The sequence below is a fragment of the Malus domestica genome, chromosome 11, assembly GCF_042453785.1.
Source record: "Malus domestica chromosome 11, GDT2T_hap1".
In the NCBI taxonomy this organism is placed as follows: Eukaryota; Viridiplantae; Streptophyta; class Magnoliopsida; order Rosales; family Rosaceae; genus Malus; species Malus domestica.
In genome coordinates this window covers 9,379,899-9,397,874 of record NC_091671.1, presented here as the reverse complement: position 1 = coordinate 9,397,874, position 17,976 = coordinate 9,379,899, and the positions used below count along the sequence as shown (strand labels likewise).

The following is a 17,976-nucleotide window of genomic DNA, read 5'->3' as shown; positions in this document are numbered from 1 at the left end:
GCCTGAAGTCAGTTGAGGGCATGTATGAAACAAACTGTAATATTCAAAAGGGCAGCACCTAAGGTATTCATGGACATTCACCGAAGTTCAAAAGGTTAGCACCCAAGGTATCTATGGACCTTCATCGAAGTTTGAGGGGTCAACTGACCTCCTTGCCCCTCAATGCATCTGCCACTGTGTTTAATACTTTGGCTATTGATGTAAACTTTTCTATTCGTATTTAATAATATTCCTCTATTTGACAAAAAAAAAAAAAAAACGTACATGAATTGTGGATGGTTGGCTAGGGCAAGTAATCTTTGTAAACTTTAACAATCCCGCATATATTGACATCTTGGAATGATCCACGTGTACGGCAGATCTCAACCATTTTAACCTTCACCTGTACTATAAATAGCAGTTGAGACCCTCACAAGAAAAATCATCCGAGGCTTTGAGTGAATTCAATTCCCAGCACTACAGCACTCTTCTCCTTGTCCTTTTGCCAACTTTTGAAGAAAATGTCTTGCAATTGCAGCTGTGGTAGTGACTGCAAGTGCGGCAGTGGCTGCAAGTAATTCTTCTATTCCCCTAACCAGCATATATGTGATCATCAATCTCTATAATTCTGAATTAATTATATTCTTAATTATTAGTCCTTTTACTAATAATGTCAATTGTTTTCTTTTTGTATATACGTGTAGATGTGGCATGTACCCTGACTTGAGCTACTCCGAGACCACTTCCACTGAGACCATCATTGCTGGAGTTGCACCGGTGAAGATGTAAGTTATTATAAGGATGACTGTTTTATTAAAAGGTTAATTAAATGTATTCCGAAAATATGTTTAAAGCGTACTATAAATTACTTATTAACATTTCAAAAAGGTCATTCTCTACTTTAATCACGTAGAAACATATAGAGAATTTACTATTCTAGGAGTGCCGGATGACTTTTTTGGAGTTCTAAATAAACTCTGTAGTTAAAAAAAAAATGAAATTGACTATATTATCATTATTATTGCAGGTTCTCTGAGGGGTCTGAGATGAGCTATGGAGCAGAGAATGACTGCAAGTGTGGCTCAAACTGCAGCTGCAGCTCATGCGGCTGCCACAAATGATCGAAGCAAGCCACGATCTAAACTCAAAGAAGAAAGCTGTGATGGTCTCTATAAATAAGAAAAGACTGTAAAAGCTGGGTTTTAGAACTTACTGTAAAATAAGATTAGCCATGAGATTTGCAAATCCATGAATCTCTAGCTAGCTAGGGTTTGGGATTTGCTTTGTGGCTAGCTTAATTATTTGTATGTTACATCTTTCTTAATTTATGTGTTTCTTCAGCTTAAATTTCTTGTGGGTTTTACTTTGATGTGTGTTTGGGTTTGGAAATGAAAGATAAAATTGTAGTGGATATGGACTATTGAGAGCTCCTTTGAGTTGACCTTTAATCCATATTTTTACAAGCCACCAACTATTAGGTCATGTTCCTATCTTCTGACTTTTTATCTGATGTAACCAGATTTGGAATTTAGAAACACCAGAGATATTCGACCCAAAAAAAAGGCAAACACAATAGATAATACCATATAATTAATTCATTCCAAGAGTCATATATTTGATTAATTAAGGGCATGATTAATTTCATCTATTCAAACATCGCACCTAATCTACGCGACAAAACGAGAGATTAACTTCCATCTTGCAGCTCTAAACTAGACACTGGCCATTTTTGTATGATGTTCCACCTATAGCCACGTCCATATCCTTCCCCCTCCCATGGCAACGACCGCGGGCACCTTGAGCATGAGGTGCTTCTTCCTTGTATCCTCCATCCTCCCCTCCCATGGCCACTACCGCGGCCACCTTGAGTAGCTGCCTCCCAAACCACGTCCTCTACCATGGCCGCTATCCCCGACTGCAGTCGTAACCTCCATCCATCGTCATTTGGTGTGCCCTCCTCTCCTTCATAATCAATCTCTGTCGATGCCTACACGAGCTCAACAGGTAAAGGGGCTGGTACACAGGCTGTCTCTGACAGTTTGGTGGTCCTGTGCGAATTTCATAAGAAGGCCGTCCTTATTTAAAAATAATAATTTCTTAGAGAATATATTCATACAAAGTTCAACTATCAATATTCAAACTTAATTGAAATCAGCATCTCACTTTTACTAATTGAATAATCTCCAATTACCATTAAATTATGATTTTGGTTCATCTATAAAAAAATCAAGCACAGCTAAAAGAGAGATATGAAAATACGTTTGTGGTGGAATAAAGTAATAATCACACATTAGTTTTTTATTACTTAAGAAAAGTAGAAGAAAGTAATACATAAGTTTTTTATTGCTAGAGAAAAATAGAAAAATAATATATTAAGTATAAGCTCTATTTAATCAATTGTAAAATCATATGATGATGATTTTTTTTTTTCAGTTAAATTTTTTTTTATTATAAATTAATACTCATATATGTAGTATAAGGAGGATAAAAAATTTTGGGGCCTCCCAAAAATTCGGAACTCTGTGCCACTGCACCTTTCTCACATCCCAACGCCCCCCTCTGCAAGTACGTACTGCCCATGAAGGATTGATTTATTACCTTGAGTTGAACTCTTGGCCAAAACAAGAACATTTTGGACTCATATATGTTTGTCTACCTGGAAAACCCAGTACATTTCTTGAAATATAATTCTAACTTAGGCGAAGAATGGTCAGCTAGCAACCGCCACCATAACTTAAAAGGTGACCTAGTTGTGCAGGTGCCGTATGGTAGGAAGAAAGGGACTACTTTGGCCACTCCACGAATCAAATGAAACTCAATAATAGGTTAACTCCTTGTGGCCTATTTACATAATTTCATATTGATGATCAAAACTATGTATATTAAAAATCATTATGTAAATATCAAGTCTGCAAAAAAATCAATTAAAACTAAAATAGTTTAATCATCGAATTGTCTAAAAACAAATAGACGGATTCGGTAAAAGCATAAAATACTGTAGAAAGGTCATAAGATATTTTAAAGAGAAGTCCCATCAATCCTTAAGGAGCCAATTCTTTCTTTCCAAATAATAAATTGAGAGAATTAATCTGAGGTATTTTAAAGAGAAGTTTCTCATTAATATATCCTTAAGCAGCGAAAGTTTTTCTTCCCAAATAATAAAATGGGAATTAATGTGAGTGGTGCACATGAATGATAAGAAATAAAATTGTTAACTTCCTACAGTCTAATGGTATTCCTCTTCACTTGTAAATTAGAGGTTTTAAGTTCAATTTTCGCTAAAGACGAATTTGAACTACATTATTATAGTTAGCCCAGTGTGAGGTTTAGCCAACTCTCCCACATTCTTTGTGTAGATAATATCGTTTGTTAAAAAAAATTCTAATTTTAAATTATTGATAATGTGTTTATGTTATCATCTTTATAACTTTTCTTGATTGATTTAACCATTGCTATTTATCATATTTGAACATTAAACCTCTTTTTGAAAATAATAAAAGTGGAGTGCCACTTAAAAAATTAATCATTATCAAGGTAGAAATTGAGCCTACCAGATCCTTTTGGTTAGGATATTGGACATTCGTGAATCGTGTTCGTTCATCGTACATCGTGCAGTCAGTTTTTGTCAAATACTGTTTATGTTTAATTTTAAATAAAAATATTTAAAATAATTTCTGACCGCACGATGTACGATGAATGAACACAATTGACGGATCCTCGGAATCCTCACAAAGAAGATCCGGCGAGGATCCGAATTCGAAATTGAGTGCCACTAGGTTAAAATAATTATTAATTATTATCAAGATACAAAATTGAGTGCCACTAATTGATCGTCATCAAGAATGTATGTTTAGTTAGCGTTTAGAGTTATTTTGAAACGTGACATATATATACACACACACACACACACACACACACAAAAGAAATTTATTTCTAAAGTGGGAATATTGAGAATTTATTTTTAATAAACGATATTATCTACACTAAAGGGAATAATATCGTTTATTCAAAAAAAAAAATCTCAATATTTCACCCACTTTAGAAATAAATTTCTTCTGTTGAACTTAAGACATTTTATTTTTATTAGTTGTTAATTACCATTTCAATTTAGGTATTTTTTTGGTTAATATAGTCAATTAAATTATATTAGGCTACTTAGTACTACGTTCTAATGATATATTCTTCTTCACTTGTAAGTGAGAGGTCTTAAATTCAATTATTATCAAAGACGAATTTGAACCATATTATAGCCTAATGTGAGGCTATATCCACATGACTCCTCCCCCACAGTGTAGATAATATTGTTTGTTAAAAAAAGGATTATATTATATTAGTATTGAAAAACAAGTACTTAATTATATTAAAGAAAGTTCAAAAGTATTTAAATTACATCGAGCCATATCGTGTAGGGCATAAAAATCGAGTCTAGGCAGATAAAGCTCGATCCTAAGGGCATCTCCAACTGAAAGGGTTAAGTATAGCTCCATTTAGAATTATAGCCCTGAAAAAAAAATTATTTTTAAATGAACAGTGTCAGACTATATGACACACCCCGACCCGAAATGTCCACTAGGACTCCGAATCGAGCTGCGTTGGCCGACACCTGGAAGGTGACAAAGTCATAAAGTGTGATGATGTGGAAAAATGTGAATAAATTTAACACTAAGAGTGCCTAAATACCAGAGTACGCTGGTGAACGGGAATGAACTCACTTCACACGTGACGTTAGAGCATAAGTAAGTACAGTAGAGTGAATTAAGAATCGTATGCTCGAAAGAATCTCCAATACTAAGAATCGCCACGAATTTTCAATGATAAGAAAGCTCCGCTAATAAAACCTGAAGGGTGAAAACAAAACAAGGGTGAGTGGCCCGAGAAATAAGATTTTAATAGAAACCATATAAAACATTATAACCCCTCGCTGCAACACCTGTATAGTTTCCAGAAAAATCATACCACGTATCAATGTGAAATCAAAAGTATATCAACAGTAACTCCTTAAATATACCATAACACCGCATCTCATCAGCAATATCAATAATCATGTGATTAATAATTCATACTTGTACGCAAGTCAGAGTCACCTATAGTGACCTGTATGACTTATCCATATCTCATCAATCAATGCTAACTCATAAGTTGGAGTCACCTATAGTGACATGTATGATTTATCCATATCTCATCAATCAATGCTAGCTCATCAGTCGAAATCACCTATAGTGACTTGTACGACTTATCCATATCTCATCAATCAATGTTGGCTCATCATATATCCCTGCACACGAGTCGGAACCACCTATAGTGGTCTGTATGACAAGACTGTGTGTAAATAAGTACGTTCAAGTGCTACGATCACGTGAAGACTGTGCGAATAATCACGAGTCATCTACGAGTCGGAACCACCTATAGCGGTCTGTACAACATGCTTGTGCACCTACCTTAGATCCAAGGTGAGCGTAAGGTGCGGAAGGTGAAAATCACGTGAAGGACTGTGCCCTGGCCACCGGGGGGGGGGATCACTACTTTATGAGCTCTAAATGCATCTCATATGACATATTCAACTCATAGGCAACATGTACGACAATGTCGAAGTTGCCTAAAACATAAATGTGATCATGCCATAACTTAATTATTTCAACTAATACCATAACTCACCTGAACTCACCTGTGTGTTCTGCGTTCACCTTCGCACTTCAAAGCATTCACAATAATTATGTGCAAGTAATATACACATGGATATGCCATAATGCAAATCTAAAATTCAACCATATCATAGTATTTTTCCAATATATACATATATATATATATATAATGTAGCGTAAAATGCACAATCTATAACGCCTTACTCCCGAATTATTTATTTTCAGAATTAATTATCGGGGATAAGTCCAACTAAACACTAGTTTAATTAACTATCATTACTTACGTTTCCTTATTTCAATTTCTTGATTCCTTCCATATTGATTTATGACCAACATCTAATCACTAAAAATATAAGGTTAAATCTCATATTTTCACCAATTTTCTTCACATTTCTCAATTCCCAAACAAGGTTTTTGTTTCAATTATTGTATGGCTGCATCTAACGTCTTGTTAGACTGCCTACGTACCCTAAACAGGGATCAAACCATTCGTAGTTCGCATTAGTACTTCAAAGCATTCACAGTAATGATATGCAGTAATCAATTTATAACTGTTTGTGGAATTATCAATCATATATATATATGTATATGTATATGTATATGTATATAATAGAAAGGAAAAGACCCAATTACCTGAGGTCCGCCCTACTACTCCTTAGCACGCATATCAAGACATCACGAACCATCGTCGCCTGTGGCCAATTATCAAATCACATCTCAGAATTCATTCCGATAAAATACACAATTTACATAAAACGCATCTCTACGTAATTCAATTTGGAAGATTTGCATCATGGATTTCCGATCCGTTGCTTCCAAAGATCCACATTATACCTCTAGAGAAAATCCTTAAGTCTCATTACGATCCAACGGTCGGATCTCCGCCAATTGCCAAAACTAAGTGGCGGTTAACCTTTTATTTTATGAACTTACAATTCCAATTTTGGAAAGGTCCGTATATCGGATTCCCGATCTGTAAGTTCCTATGGTCCTCAAATATTACACACTCTAACATACTAAAGTTTGGTAACGATCCAACGGTCGGATCGTCAATTCATATAATGACCTATTAACGTAACGTAGAGAATTTAGATTCTAACAATCAACCTACGTCATAAAATTACCAAAAATGAACTCAAAGCATCTAATTAGCCTAAGAATAACATCCACGGCCCCCTAGCCGGGCGCCGCCGCATGTGCCGCGGCAAGAGGCGATCGGCCGCCCCGACTCGCTGGAAAATCCAACTATTTCCAAAAATTATCAAAATTTACAAGAATGGAGATCTCAATTAGTAGAGTAAACTTTATACATGTGGCCAAGTCCAATTTGTCCTAAAAGAGCCCCAATTTTGCTAAAACTCGTCGGAAACCCTAGTTTTAGGTGTCCTCAATTCAGCTCCATAGCAACTCCGACGCCTCCAAACTTGTTTGGGCTTTGTTCCTGAGCTTCAGGGGAGTATTTTGGTGGTGGTAATTTGATGAAATCATTTAAAAATTTGGTGAATCTCGGCCAAGAACCGTCGCACCCATCGATGCAATTTTTCCCTAAAATTACCACCAAATTCCTTCTAATTTTGGATGGAAAAGGAAGAGGGAAGGTTATGGAGTAGGTTGCAGATAGTGGGAAGGTTTGAATCGCCTAAAAAATGGCCGAATTTGGCCGTGTGCTTTTCGGGTCGAGTGGGTCAAGGGGGAAACCCGGTTTCTCCCTCTTTCTCACCTTCCCTCATTTCCCTCCTTTCTCTTCTCTCTAGTTGGTCAGTCTTCTCTCTTCCTCTCCTCCGATTGGGCAGCAGCCCTTCTCTTCTGCTCTCTCTCCCGTTCCCCCCTTATTCTTTCTCTTCTTCCTCAACTTTTTAAAATCACTAAATGATAAACAAAAATATATTCATTATAAAAATGTATAAAATATATAAATAGTGACTAAACAAAAGTACTTCTTGGATTTATAGTTCTGTAATGTCGAGTACCTCAAGAAAATGCTAAAGGATTAATTCGTACACCTCGCTATACGTTGGTCAACGAAGTCAAGACCCTCGCCTCTAAGGGCATTTTCGTAAAATCACATTTTAAAAATTTATAAAAATGTAAAATCTGGGACGGGATGTCACACTATATTTGTATACCATCTCCAACCGAAAAGGGCTAAACATAGCCCATCATTAATTTATTATTTTCAAGTTTTTCTTTTAACTTATTAGTATTGTTACATGTTGGTATTGTTACATATTTTAATATTTTAATATTACTTTCATGTTAACAACTTAGACATTAAGAGATGACCGTGTATGAAAAGAGTGTTTGAGGTAAATAGAATGTGAAAAATTAGAATAAAATGAGGTAGGATAGTATGTAAGGGTGAAAACAATATGAGAAAGGATGTAGAAATGCCATAGGCATTTATAGGAAAAAATTTGAATTTTAAATCATTTTTTTATTTTTATTTTGTTTGAAAAAAAAATTTCCAACCACTGGCTGACATTACCAAGATGTTGCTGCTCATGTCAGCACGTTGGATGGTAACAAATGACCCCCAACAAACGGAATTCGGATCCATTTCGAATCCTCTTTGTGAGGATCTCAGGGATCTGTGAATCGTGTCCGTTCATCGTACATCGTGTGATCAGTTTTCTTCAAATACTGTTTGTGTTCAATTTTAAATAATAAAATTTAAAATAATTTCTGATCGCATGATGTACGATAAAATAACATAATAAACAGATTTTCGAAATCTTCACAAAGAGAATCTAGAGAAAATCCTTATTCCAACCAACAGACTTAAAGGGTGGCTAGAAGTAGCCAGCCCAATAGCCAGAAGGCCATTATTTGGCCTAGTGGGTTCCACACATTTTTGTCTGTCTTCCATTGAAGTTTAGTTTTTTACCAACACGGACTAAAAATGGCCTATAACCTTTTAACCATCTCCATTAGAGATGACCTAATGCTAAGTCCAGCCAACCATAACCCAAAAAATAGGTTTGATCTCGGGCAAGTCCATTACGTTCTAGTCCTTTTACATGCCTATTTAGTAACATCACATCACATGTCAACGTTCTAGCCAGTCACACCCAAAATAATTTCCAATTTGAATAAATGGATTGTTAACCAGGGCACTTAATCTCTATTAATTTTAATAATTCTAATAGATGCCTAGGATTGATCCACGTGTACGGTGGATCTCAACGACTTCAACCTTCAACTCCACTATAAATAGCAGTTGAGTCCCTCACAAGAAAACCCATCCCAGGCTTTGAGTGAATTCAATTCCCAACTATACAACTTCTCCTTATCCTTTTAGTCTTGCCAACTTTTGAAAAAAATGTCTTGCAATTGTAGCTGTGGTAGCGACTGCAAGTGCGGCAGTGGCTGCAAGTAATTCTTCCATTCCACTAGCCATATATCCTATCATGATTCTCCATAACATCTAATTATATTCTTAATTAGGAGTTAATTACTTTGTTCATTGTTTCCTAAAAATATTGATTTCTCTTTGTATATATGTGTAGATGTGGCATGTACCCTGACTTGAGTTACTCAGAGACCACTTCCACTGAGACTATAATTGATGGGGTTGCACCAATGAAGATGTAAGCTTATATAAACTCTTAAGAACTCTGTTTCGCGAGTAACACTATGATCTATTACTATTTTTGCTCACTTGCAAGCGAAAGACCTTTAAGTACGAGTTATAAGAATATTGTGTAACTTAGCCTAACTCCCAATATTGGTGTATCAAAAAATCTTGTTTTAATTTCATGAAATACTTTGCAGGTTCTACGAGGGGTCTGAGATGAACTATGGAGCAGAGAACGACTGCAAGTGTGGCTCAAACTGCAGCTGCAGCTCATGCGGTTGCCACAAATGATCGAAGCAAGCGGAAGTCAAGACTCAAAAGAGAAAGCTGTGATGGTCTCTATAAATAAGAAAAAGACTGTTAAGGGTTGGAATATTGTAAAATAAGATTGGTCATGGGATTTGGAAACCCATGAATCTCCTAGTAAGCTAGCAAGGATTTGGGATTTGCTTTGTGGCTTGTGTCTACCTTTGTATCCTTCTTCTTCATATTTCTGTGTTTGTTCTACTTTCTGGTGATTTCAGTTTGATGGGTGTTTGGGTTTGGAAATGGTTGATAAAATTGCAGTAGGATGAATAAGGAAAATGACCGTTTTTCTCTTTATACACGTTCTTATTTATTTTGGATTTTTACAACGAATAAAATAAAATAAAAATCAAGAGAAAAAAATAAATAATATAATACAAATTAAAGAAGGAAAATAATGGGAATAAAAAACATTTCCCTATCAACAATTGAAAGCTCCTTTAAGTTGACCCTTGATCTGGTAATTGATAAGACACTAAAACTATTAGGGAGTATGAATGGTCGTGTTCCTATCTTCACTTTTTCCTGATGTGATCAGTTTGATGGGTGTTTGGGTTTGGAAATGGTTGATAAAATTGCAGTAGGATGAATAAGGAAAATGACCGTTTTTCTCTTTATACACGTTCTTATTTATTTTGGGTATTTAAATCGAATGAATAAAATAAAAATCAAGAGATAAAAATAAATAATATAATACAAATTAAAGAAGGAAAATAATGGGAATAAAAAACATTTCCCTATCAACAATTAAAAATTTAAAAGCTCCTTTAAGTTGACCTTTGATCTGTTAATTGATAAGCCACTAAAACTATTAGGGAGTATGTATGGTCATGTTCCTATCTTTAACTTTTTCCTGATGTGATCAGAATTGGATTCACAAAATATTTTACCATTTAATTCATTAATTCGAATCACACAATTGATTAATTCAACTCATTTAATTGATTAATTCAACCCATATAACTGACTAATTAGAAGCATGAATTCTTTCCTTGCATAATTTTATACGTTATAACTATTTTTTTTTTTTATGCAAGTGGCTCTCTACCACAGTGGTGGAGAGGTGTGTTGCCCTTGCATCACAACACGGGTTCGAACCCCTTCAACTCCCTAATCTAATATCTAATCTAACAAATCTATCATTTAACAAAAAAATAATAATAACTAATTTTTTTTTTTTTTTTACAATATTAGAAGACTTCGAACCTTGAACTTAATTAGGCTAAGCTAGTGGCTAAAATTATAACTACGTTTTGGACTATCTTACAATCAAGTTTCGTAGGCAATCTCAAGATTTGTTTAAGAGAGTAATTATTTAAATTGGTAGCAGGTGTAAAACAACAGAGACACCATCTAGTCGTACCAATTGTAAAAGCATTTTGGTGACAACCAAAACACTAGAAGGATCGATCTGTCTATATTTAGGCATCCTCTTGCTAGCTATCAACAACTATAGTGATATCAAGTGTGTGATCCACAAACATGTTGAGATAGAAATGACAAAGGGCGTATTGGGGATGTATTTATTCACTCGGAAAATCCACCACTTGGCTAAAACTCTTGCATTGAATCTATTTCTATCACCGCTTGAGATAAAGTTCTGACTTAGGCATCGAAAACGAAGAGTGATCGGCCGGCAACCACAGCCAGAACTTAAAAAGGGGGCGTATGCTACTTTTGCAAGTGATGGAAGGGAGATAAAAAGACTACTTGGGCCAAATCAAAGTGGAAAGAAAACATGCACCGGCGAACGGCATCAGAACCCCTACATCCTTGGGCTTTAATGGGCTTTGGTCCATCTCACTTCTTGATCCATTTTTTTGTGGTCAATACTTTGCATATGGGTGTATCTTAAATTTAATAGTTTCTTTAGGTTGTTTTATACTCCACAATTTGTTGAACAGCCTGATACAAAATTTTAATGGCGAATGACTTATAAGCAGTTTTTTAAATATCGATATGTGTAAAAATATTAAAAATACAAATTTGGGAAAATCTTGATGGATAGAATATCGATATTGATATCAGTTGATTTTGATGAAAATTAAAAAATTTAGGGAATGTCAAACACTGATTTGGACGAAATATAAAAGTTTCTTCAATATTTAAACGATATGTCAAAAATATCGACAAAATATGTCCATTTTAGCTTAAACTTAAGAGTTTATCTGATATGAGGTGAAGTTTAGACTTCACCCTCTTTTTCATATATTTTTAGATATTTCCATAGAAATATCGACAATATTGAAGAAATTTCAAAGGCGAATGTCTTAAGATAATTCCTTAATTAAAAAGTAAATGTGAGGCGTTTTTAGTATGTGACTAAGTGAAGAGTGTTCAATAAATTTTAATGAAAACTAATGAAAATGGTTCCTAATAAACCCAACTTGTGTTGGGCGCGTAACCCCCCCTCCCCTCCCCTCCCCTCCCCAACTTCAAACTGAAACACTCCACTTTTTCCTATCTTTTTGCCCCATCGTCAGCTACATTTATGGTTTTTTTTTTTTTTTGCTTAGCGTAAGAAAAATACTTTGAATTGAATTACATTCTCTTGTTTTATTTTTGTGGTGTTATTTTTCAATAGTAGTCATGATGACGAGAAACTTTTCAATGTGCCCAGAACACGAGGTTGTACATTTTATAAAAGTTGTGAGATTCTTGTGTTAAAAAATTAATAACATAAAAAATAAATTTTTCCACCACTTATATAATAACACGTGGTATACCATTTGTATTACAGAAACAAGAAAAAATTTCTCCAAGATGACACCCAAGCTCAAGAAATTGGATGGAGAGCTACATTTATTATTGTAGGTTTTTGAAAAAAGTGAGGAAATTTTAATATGGTAATTGAAAACAACTTTTTAAATATAATTACTGAGAACATAATATTCTCAAGGTTTTGATCTAAAGAGTCACTTCTTGGTTCATCGTTTTCGGCACAATGGGTGCTTTTACAAGACCAAAAAGTGTTTTAGTTTCAAACCTTATGAAACTGAACCAATAATTAAACACTATTTATAAAACTTCACCAATAAGTAGACACTATTCATGAAACTAGACCAATAAATAGACACTATTTATGAAACAAGATCAATAAGTAGACACTATTCATGAAACTACACTAATAAGTAGACACTATTTATGAAACAAGATCAATAAGTAGACATTATTTATGAAACGAAAACAAGAATTAAGCATTATTTCCAAAACTAAACCAATAGGTGGAAACTATTTATGAAACTGTACTATACACTATTTATGGGACTGGAGTAAGAACTAGATAATATTTATGAAACATGACCAATAACTAGGCACTATTTATGAAAGTGGACCAATAACTACATACTATTTATGAAACCAAACCAAAAAAGAGATACTATTAATGAAACTTTACCATTTACTATACATTATTTATGAAACTTGACCCAATAAATAGGCATTATTTATGAAACATGATCAAGAACTAGACATTGCTTATGAAAGTGGACAAAAAATTAGGCACTATTTATGAAATTGGACAAATAAATAGTATAGTACTGTTTAGTTTCATAAATAGTTTTAATTTAATAAATAGTGTTCAGTTTCATAAACAGTGTACAGGTCATGCGCATGCGTCGGATTTTTTTATTTTTTATTTTAAAAATTGTGTCATTTTCATTAAAAATTAAGTTTTTTCATCATTTTTATTAAAATTAAAGGGTTTTTCATTAAATTTTGATTATTTTTCATTAAATAAAGTTATAGCATGATTTTTTTTGTTAAAATAAATTTAGCCCAAACCTTTTTCATTAAAGTTCCCCAAATTTTAAGATGCCAATAATTTTCTTAAGTTGTTTTTTTTCTCAATTTAGGTAGCTAGATTTTAACTATGACCTCTTCTAGCATTATGAAAAGAATTTCCGCTAAGTTAACAAATTTGTAGTTAGTAGTATTGGAGATGTTTTAAGAGCATCTTCAATGGTGCCTTAAACATTGTCCCTACCACCGTCCGTTCTTAAGTTTAAAAACTTGGTGGCTTCCAATTGGGCCGAGGTCTAGTCCTTATAGTAGAGAGACTGATCAGTGCCCTAAAAAATTTCCACAATTAAGGACTACGTAGGGACTAAAAGGAGTGGGACCAAGATTACTTTTTGAGTGGGAATGGTCCCCACAATGTGGAGTTACATAATCCACAGCTTATATACACGCAAACAACTCACAATCTCCAGACAACTACTAATGCAGCATGAGGCGCGAGTCCTGCAATTATTATTTTTTTGTTTTAAGCCAACAATACATATAACTACACTATTTAGATCAACGATTGTTATGTTAACAACGGTTTTCTTGATCTTTTAGTCCCCAAGTTTAAGGATCATACTATAAAGACCCTCCCTTGGAGTTAATATTCTTACAGCAGCCAGATATTCCTTTGAAGCCCTTAAAAGAGTTCTCAAGAGTCAAGAGTGGCAGTGGAGACCCTAAAATAGAGTTTCCCATCTGAGATACTTTAATAACTGATTAGGAGTTATTTTTTAGAAATTATCAATATTTTATTTTCACGATTGTTTTAATAAGGGTCTCATTCATGAATTTGGATCCTCTCCTGAGCCCAAGGAGAGGATCCTCCTGACAAAAAACTGTGGGTTGTTGGATTTTTATCTAACGGCTACAAACATGAGATTTCTTTAAAGTTATAATAATTATAGTCGTTGGATGAAAATCCAACTGCCCACACTTCTTAGTCAGGAGGATCCTCTCCTTGGGCTCCGCATATGATCCAAATCCCTCATTCATTATCTTTTGCATAAGCCCAATGACAACTCTATATAAAATGTGTAGTACAGATAATCTTTTTCTTTCCTCAAATGCAGTACAGAGAATATTTGTTGATCGTACTTGGTTTACAATATACATGATGTTTATTTCCGTAAAAAGAAAAAAAAAATTCTATGCAAAATAATACCAGTAACTGTAAGAAATAAAAAAATAAAGTAATGTAATTTATATAACCAGATGTGCATCCTAAGCCTATGCAAAGGTTTTCCCTTATCTCTAACCAGTAAACACTCCATATTTCACAGTGTGCAGAAATCTTTTTAGTGTCATATTTACACCGTTATGTTAGTATTAATCATCTGTATGTTATAATATTAGTAAGAAAGAATTGATATCTCATTTATTGTAAACTTTAAACTCTCATATCTTCAATTTTTTTCTATTTATACAAACGATATATTTACAATAAGAAGTGGAGGAATAAATTAGTTTTTAATTTGATATCCGCAAGATTTCAACCTAGATCTCACTTAGAAGAAAAATACCACTAAATTGTAGTTTTAAGTGGCGTATTCCAAAATTTTAATGAATTAAGTTTTACCATGATAGTACAAGTTCTAAAATCATTTTTTTGTTATCAGTACAAGTTCTGCAATAATGCTTGATGATGTATCTAATTTTCAGCCACGGTGGATCCTTACCACTTCATCTTGGACTGCAGTATAAATACCAGTGAAGGCCCTCACCAGAGAATCCATCTTTGGTGGAGTGAAATTCAGCTACCAGCATTAGATTAATCTTATCTTATCACTCGCAAAATTTTCCCAAAAAAATGTCTGGTTGCGATAATCCGAACTGTAGCTGTGGCTCCAACTGCTCCTGTGGCAAAGGCTGCAAGTAATTTACTGTTCTATATTCGTACCTATTATTATAAATACATCAATTTTGTGGCCTTAAATTCCTTCTTTTATACATTGAATGAATTTCTTTAATGTTTTTCTTAATATATTTTTTCTGTTATGTGTATATATTTAGCTGTGCGTACCCTGATTTGGGTTACTTAGAGAACGCTTCTACTGAGACCTTGATTGCTGGGGTTGCACCAGTGAAGATGTAAGTTTTCGTGACTTCTTCAAAAATCTGTTTTTGCATGATATATATGAATAATTGGTTAATTAGTTTGAAAATGGAATATTATTGCAGGTTCTATGAGAGGTCTGAGATGAACTATGGAGCAGAGAATGGCTGCAAATATGGATCAAACTGCAGCTACAGTTCATGCGGCTGGCAAAAATGATCAAAAGCCGCCATGCATGGGGGTCTCTATAAATAATAAAAAGACTGTAAAAGCTGAAGTGTCCAGTTGGGGTTAAAAGTTTATTGTAAAATAATAAGATTGCCATTTGATCTGCAAATCCATGATCTTCTAGCTAGAGAGAGCCAGCTAGCTAGGGTTTCTAATTTGCTCTGTGGCTCGTGAGTTGTGGCTGCCTTTGTATGCTACAATCTTTCTTAAATATATGTGTTTGTTGTTGTGCTTTCTTTTGGATTGGAATTCGATGCATGTTGAGTTTGCAATTAGAGATGAATTTGTACTGAAAATGAAAAATTAAGAACTGCTGTTAGTTGACTAAATCTATCCATTAATTTATTAGGAAATTTAATTTATTTAACAAATATATAATTTGGATATCAGACGAACAACTGCTTATATATATAGGCACAACTATGCAGCACTCAGGATCAAACCTTTTGTTTTGAACAAGACAATCAAACGGCCTAAAACCAAATCGGATATTTGTATCATTTGTTTTACAAGTGTAGTAGTCTTATTGGCTGAAACTAGATAAGGATATATCGGATTTAAAGTTTGATGGAGCTTTGAACATCGAGTAATGCTATTCATACCATGTTTTTATATTATATTTCTATATCACCTTAGATGACATCTGATGTGGACAGCCACATCATTTGAAAAATTTGCAAAGTCCAAGGAAATGAAGGAGAAAGACTCCTTGTATATCAAAATCATCATTTAATTAACTAGTTTTTCTTAATTATTAGTTTATTAAATAATGAACTAAATTTAAAAATTTGATTAATTCAAATGATGTGGCTGTCCACATCAAATGCCACCTAAGGTGGTATAAAAATGTGGTACAAAAACATGGTATGAATAGCATTACTCCTAAACATCTTGATATTTGGATGGAGAATACTGACATTCTTTTTTTAGGAGATGAGCTCATTCCTTTACTTACAAACAACATATCTTCAACTTATCGTAGTTGGAACCGTTCAATTTATTAATCTTCATTCCAAGATTTCCCATACAAAAGATCATTTGTACCCGCAGTGATCGTTTGGTCTCTAAATGTATGGAATGAAACAAGAGTTGAGATACCAAGTAGCATATTCATGATGCACCGTTGATTTTTTTTGTATATTTAAATGACTAACAATCACCTGTTCAAATGATTTTTTTTTTGTAGGAATGATCTTCAAATGAAGATTAAGAGAATGAAGAATCTTAATTATGAATTTTATGATAAAGATATATTATTGCTAGTGGGGGAATAAGTTCGTCCCCTTAAAGGGGCAATGCAAGCACCATTGCTAGAAAATGAAAAAAATTATATAGAGTAATTATACATAATTTTGAAGTTTGATTACATGTTGAATCTTAGAATGATTTTAAGTGATAGAAAATGAAAATTATGCAAAGTAATATGGATTTTTTGGTCCTAACGAAGTTGAAAATATGCAAATGAATAAAGAATATGGAATTACTTGTGGGCAAGGTTCTAAAAAATGCTAGTTGCTAACCGGGCGGCAGGATGGGGTCTAGCGCCTAGGCAGCAGATTTAAGTAAATTTATTATATATCGTATAAGGGCTCGTTTGGATGTGCTTTTAAAATGACTATAAGTTCTTTTAGAGAAAACGTTTTTGGGTTCCAAAAACACTTAAAGTGCTTTCTGCAAGAAGCACCAGTTATGTGCTTCTTCCAGGAAGCACTTTAAGTGCTTTTGCAGGATTTCCGTGTATTTTTACTAAGGTTTGGTTCCAAAAACATTTTCTCCAAAAGTGTTTTCAGTCATTTTAAAAGCACATCCAAACGAACGAGCTCTAAATAAGAGTATATTTATACTTAAAAATACATAATTATATTGGTATACATAAATTGGAAAATAAAATGACATATAGAATATAAAGTATTAGAACATATTGAAAATAAGGAGAACAAGCATATAATGAGGGTACATCCAAGTATTCAACAAGTCTCTTACATTTTACTTAAAAAAATAAAATGCAAAATGAAAGTTATCTATTTTCTGTCTAAGTGAGAGTCGCAATCTAAGCGGATGACTAGGCGGTCTCGTCGGACGCCTAAGTAGATCTAGACGTCATTTCTTAATTTTCAAACAATTAGGGATTAATTAGGATCGTGGCTAACCAGCCTACCTAGGCGTAAATATTTAGAACAGTGCTTGTGGGGTTTTCTTAATTTTTTAGGGCCATAATTTAGATGAGTTGAGCATATTTTAATAAGTTGTTTTTTTTTTTGAACAAACGATATTATCTACACTAAGGCGAGAGAGGTGGGCTTAGCCTCACAATGGGCTAGCAATAATGTGGTTCAAATTCGCTTTTGGCAAAAATCGAATCTAAGACCTCTTACTTGTAAAGAGGAATACCAATCAACCGTAGTACT

At 33.9% G+C, this 17,976-nt stretch overlaps 3 protein-coding genes across 3 annotated transcripts; all 3 read left to right on the top strand.

The window, feature by feature from the left end:
* The first annotated feature begins 294 nt into the window (after window positions 1-294).
* On the top strand, window positions 295-1,326 carry LOC103447707 (metallothionein-like protein type 2). Its single transcript, XM_008386893.4, has 3 exons — window positions 295-553; window positions 684-764; window positions 1,007-1,326. The coding sequence occupies exons 1-3, from the start codon at window positions 501-503 to the stop codon at window positions 1,098-1,100; spliced, it is 228 nt and encodes a 75-aa protein (XP_008385115.1). The 5' UTR covers window positions 295-500; the 3' UTR covers window positions 1,101-1,326.
* A 7,404-nt stretch (window positions 1,327-8,730) lies between these two features.
* Window positions 8,731-9,798, top strand: LOC103447702 (metallothionein-like protein type 2). The gene is made up of 3 exons (XM_008386887.3): window positions 8,731-8,993; window positions 9,128-9,208; window positions 9,393-9,798. The coding sequence occupies exons 1-3, from the start codon at window positions 8,941-8,943 to the stop codon at window positions 9,484-9,486; spliced, it is 228 nt and encodes a 75-aa protein (XP_008385109.1). The 5' UTR covers window positions 8,731-8,940; the 3' UTR covers window positions 9,487-9,798.
* Window positions 9,799-14,439: 4,641 nt separating this feature from the next.
* Window positions 14,440-15,804, top strand: LOC103447703 (metallothionein-like protein type 2). The gene is made up of 4 exons (XM_008386888.4): window positions 14,440-14,524; window positions 14,947-15,159; window positions 15,298-15,375; window positions 15,466-15,804. Exons 2-4 carry the CDS (start codon window positions 15,095-15,097, stop codon window positions 15,557-15,559), a joined length of 237 nt encoding a protein of 78 aa, XP_008385110.1. The 5' UTR covers window positions 14,440-14,524; window positions 14,947-15,094; the 3' UTR covers window positions 15,560-15,804.
* The last annotated feature ends 2,172 nt before the right edge of the window (window positions 15,805-17,976 follow it).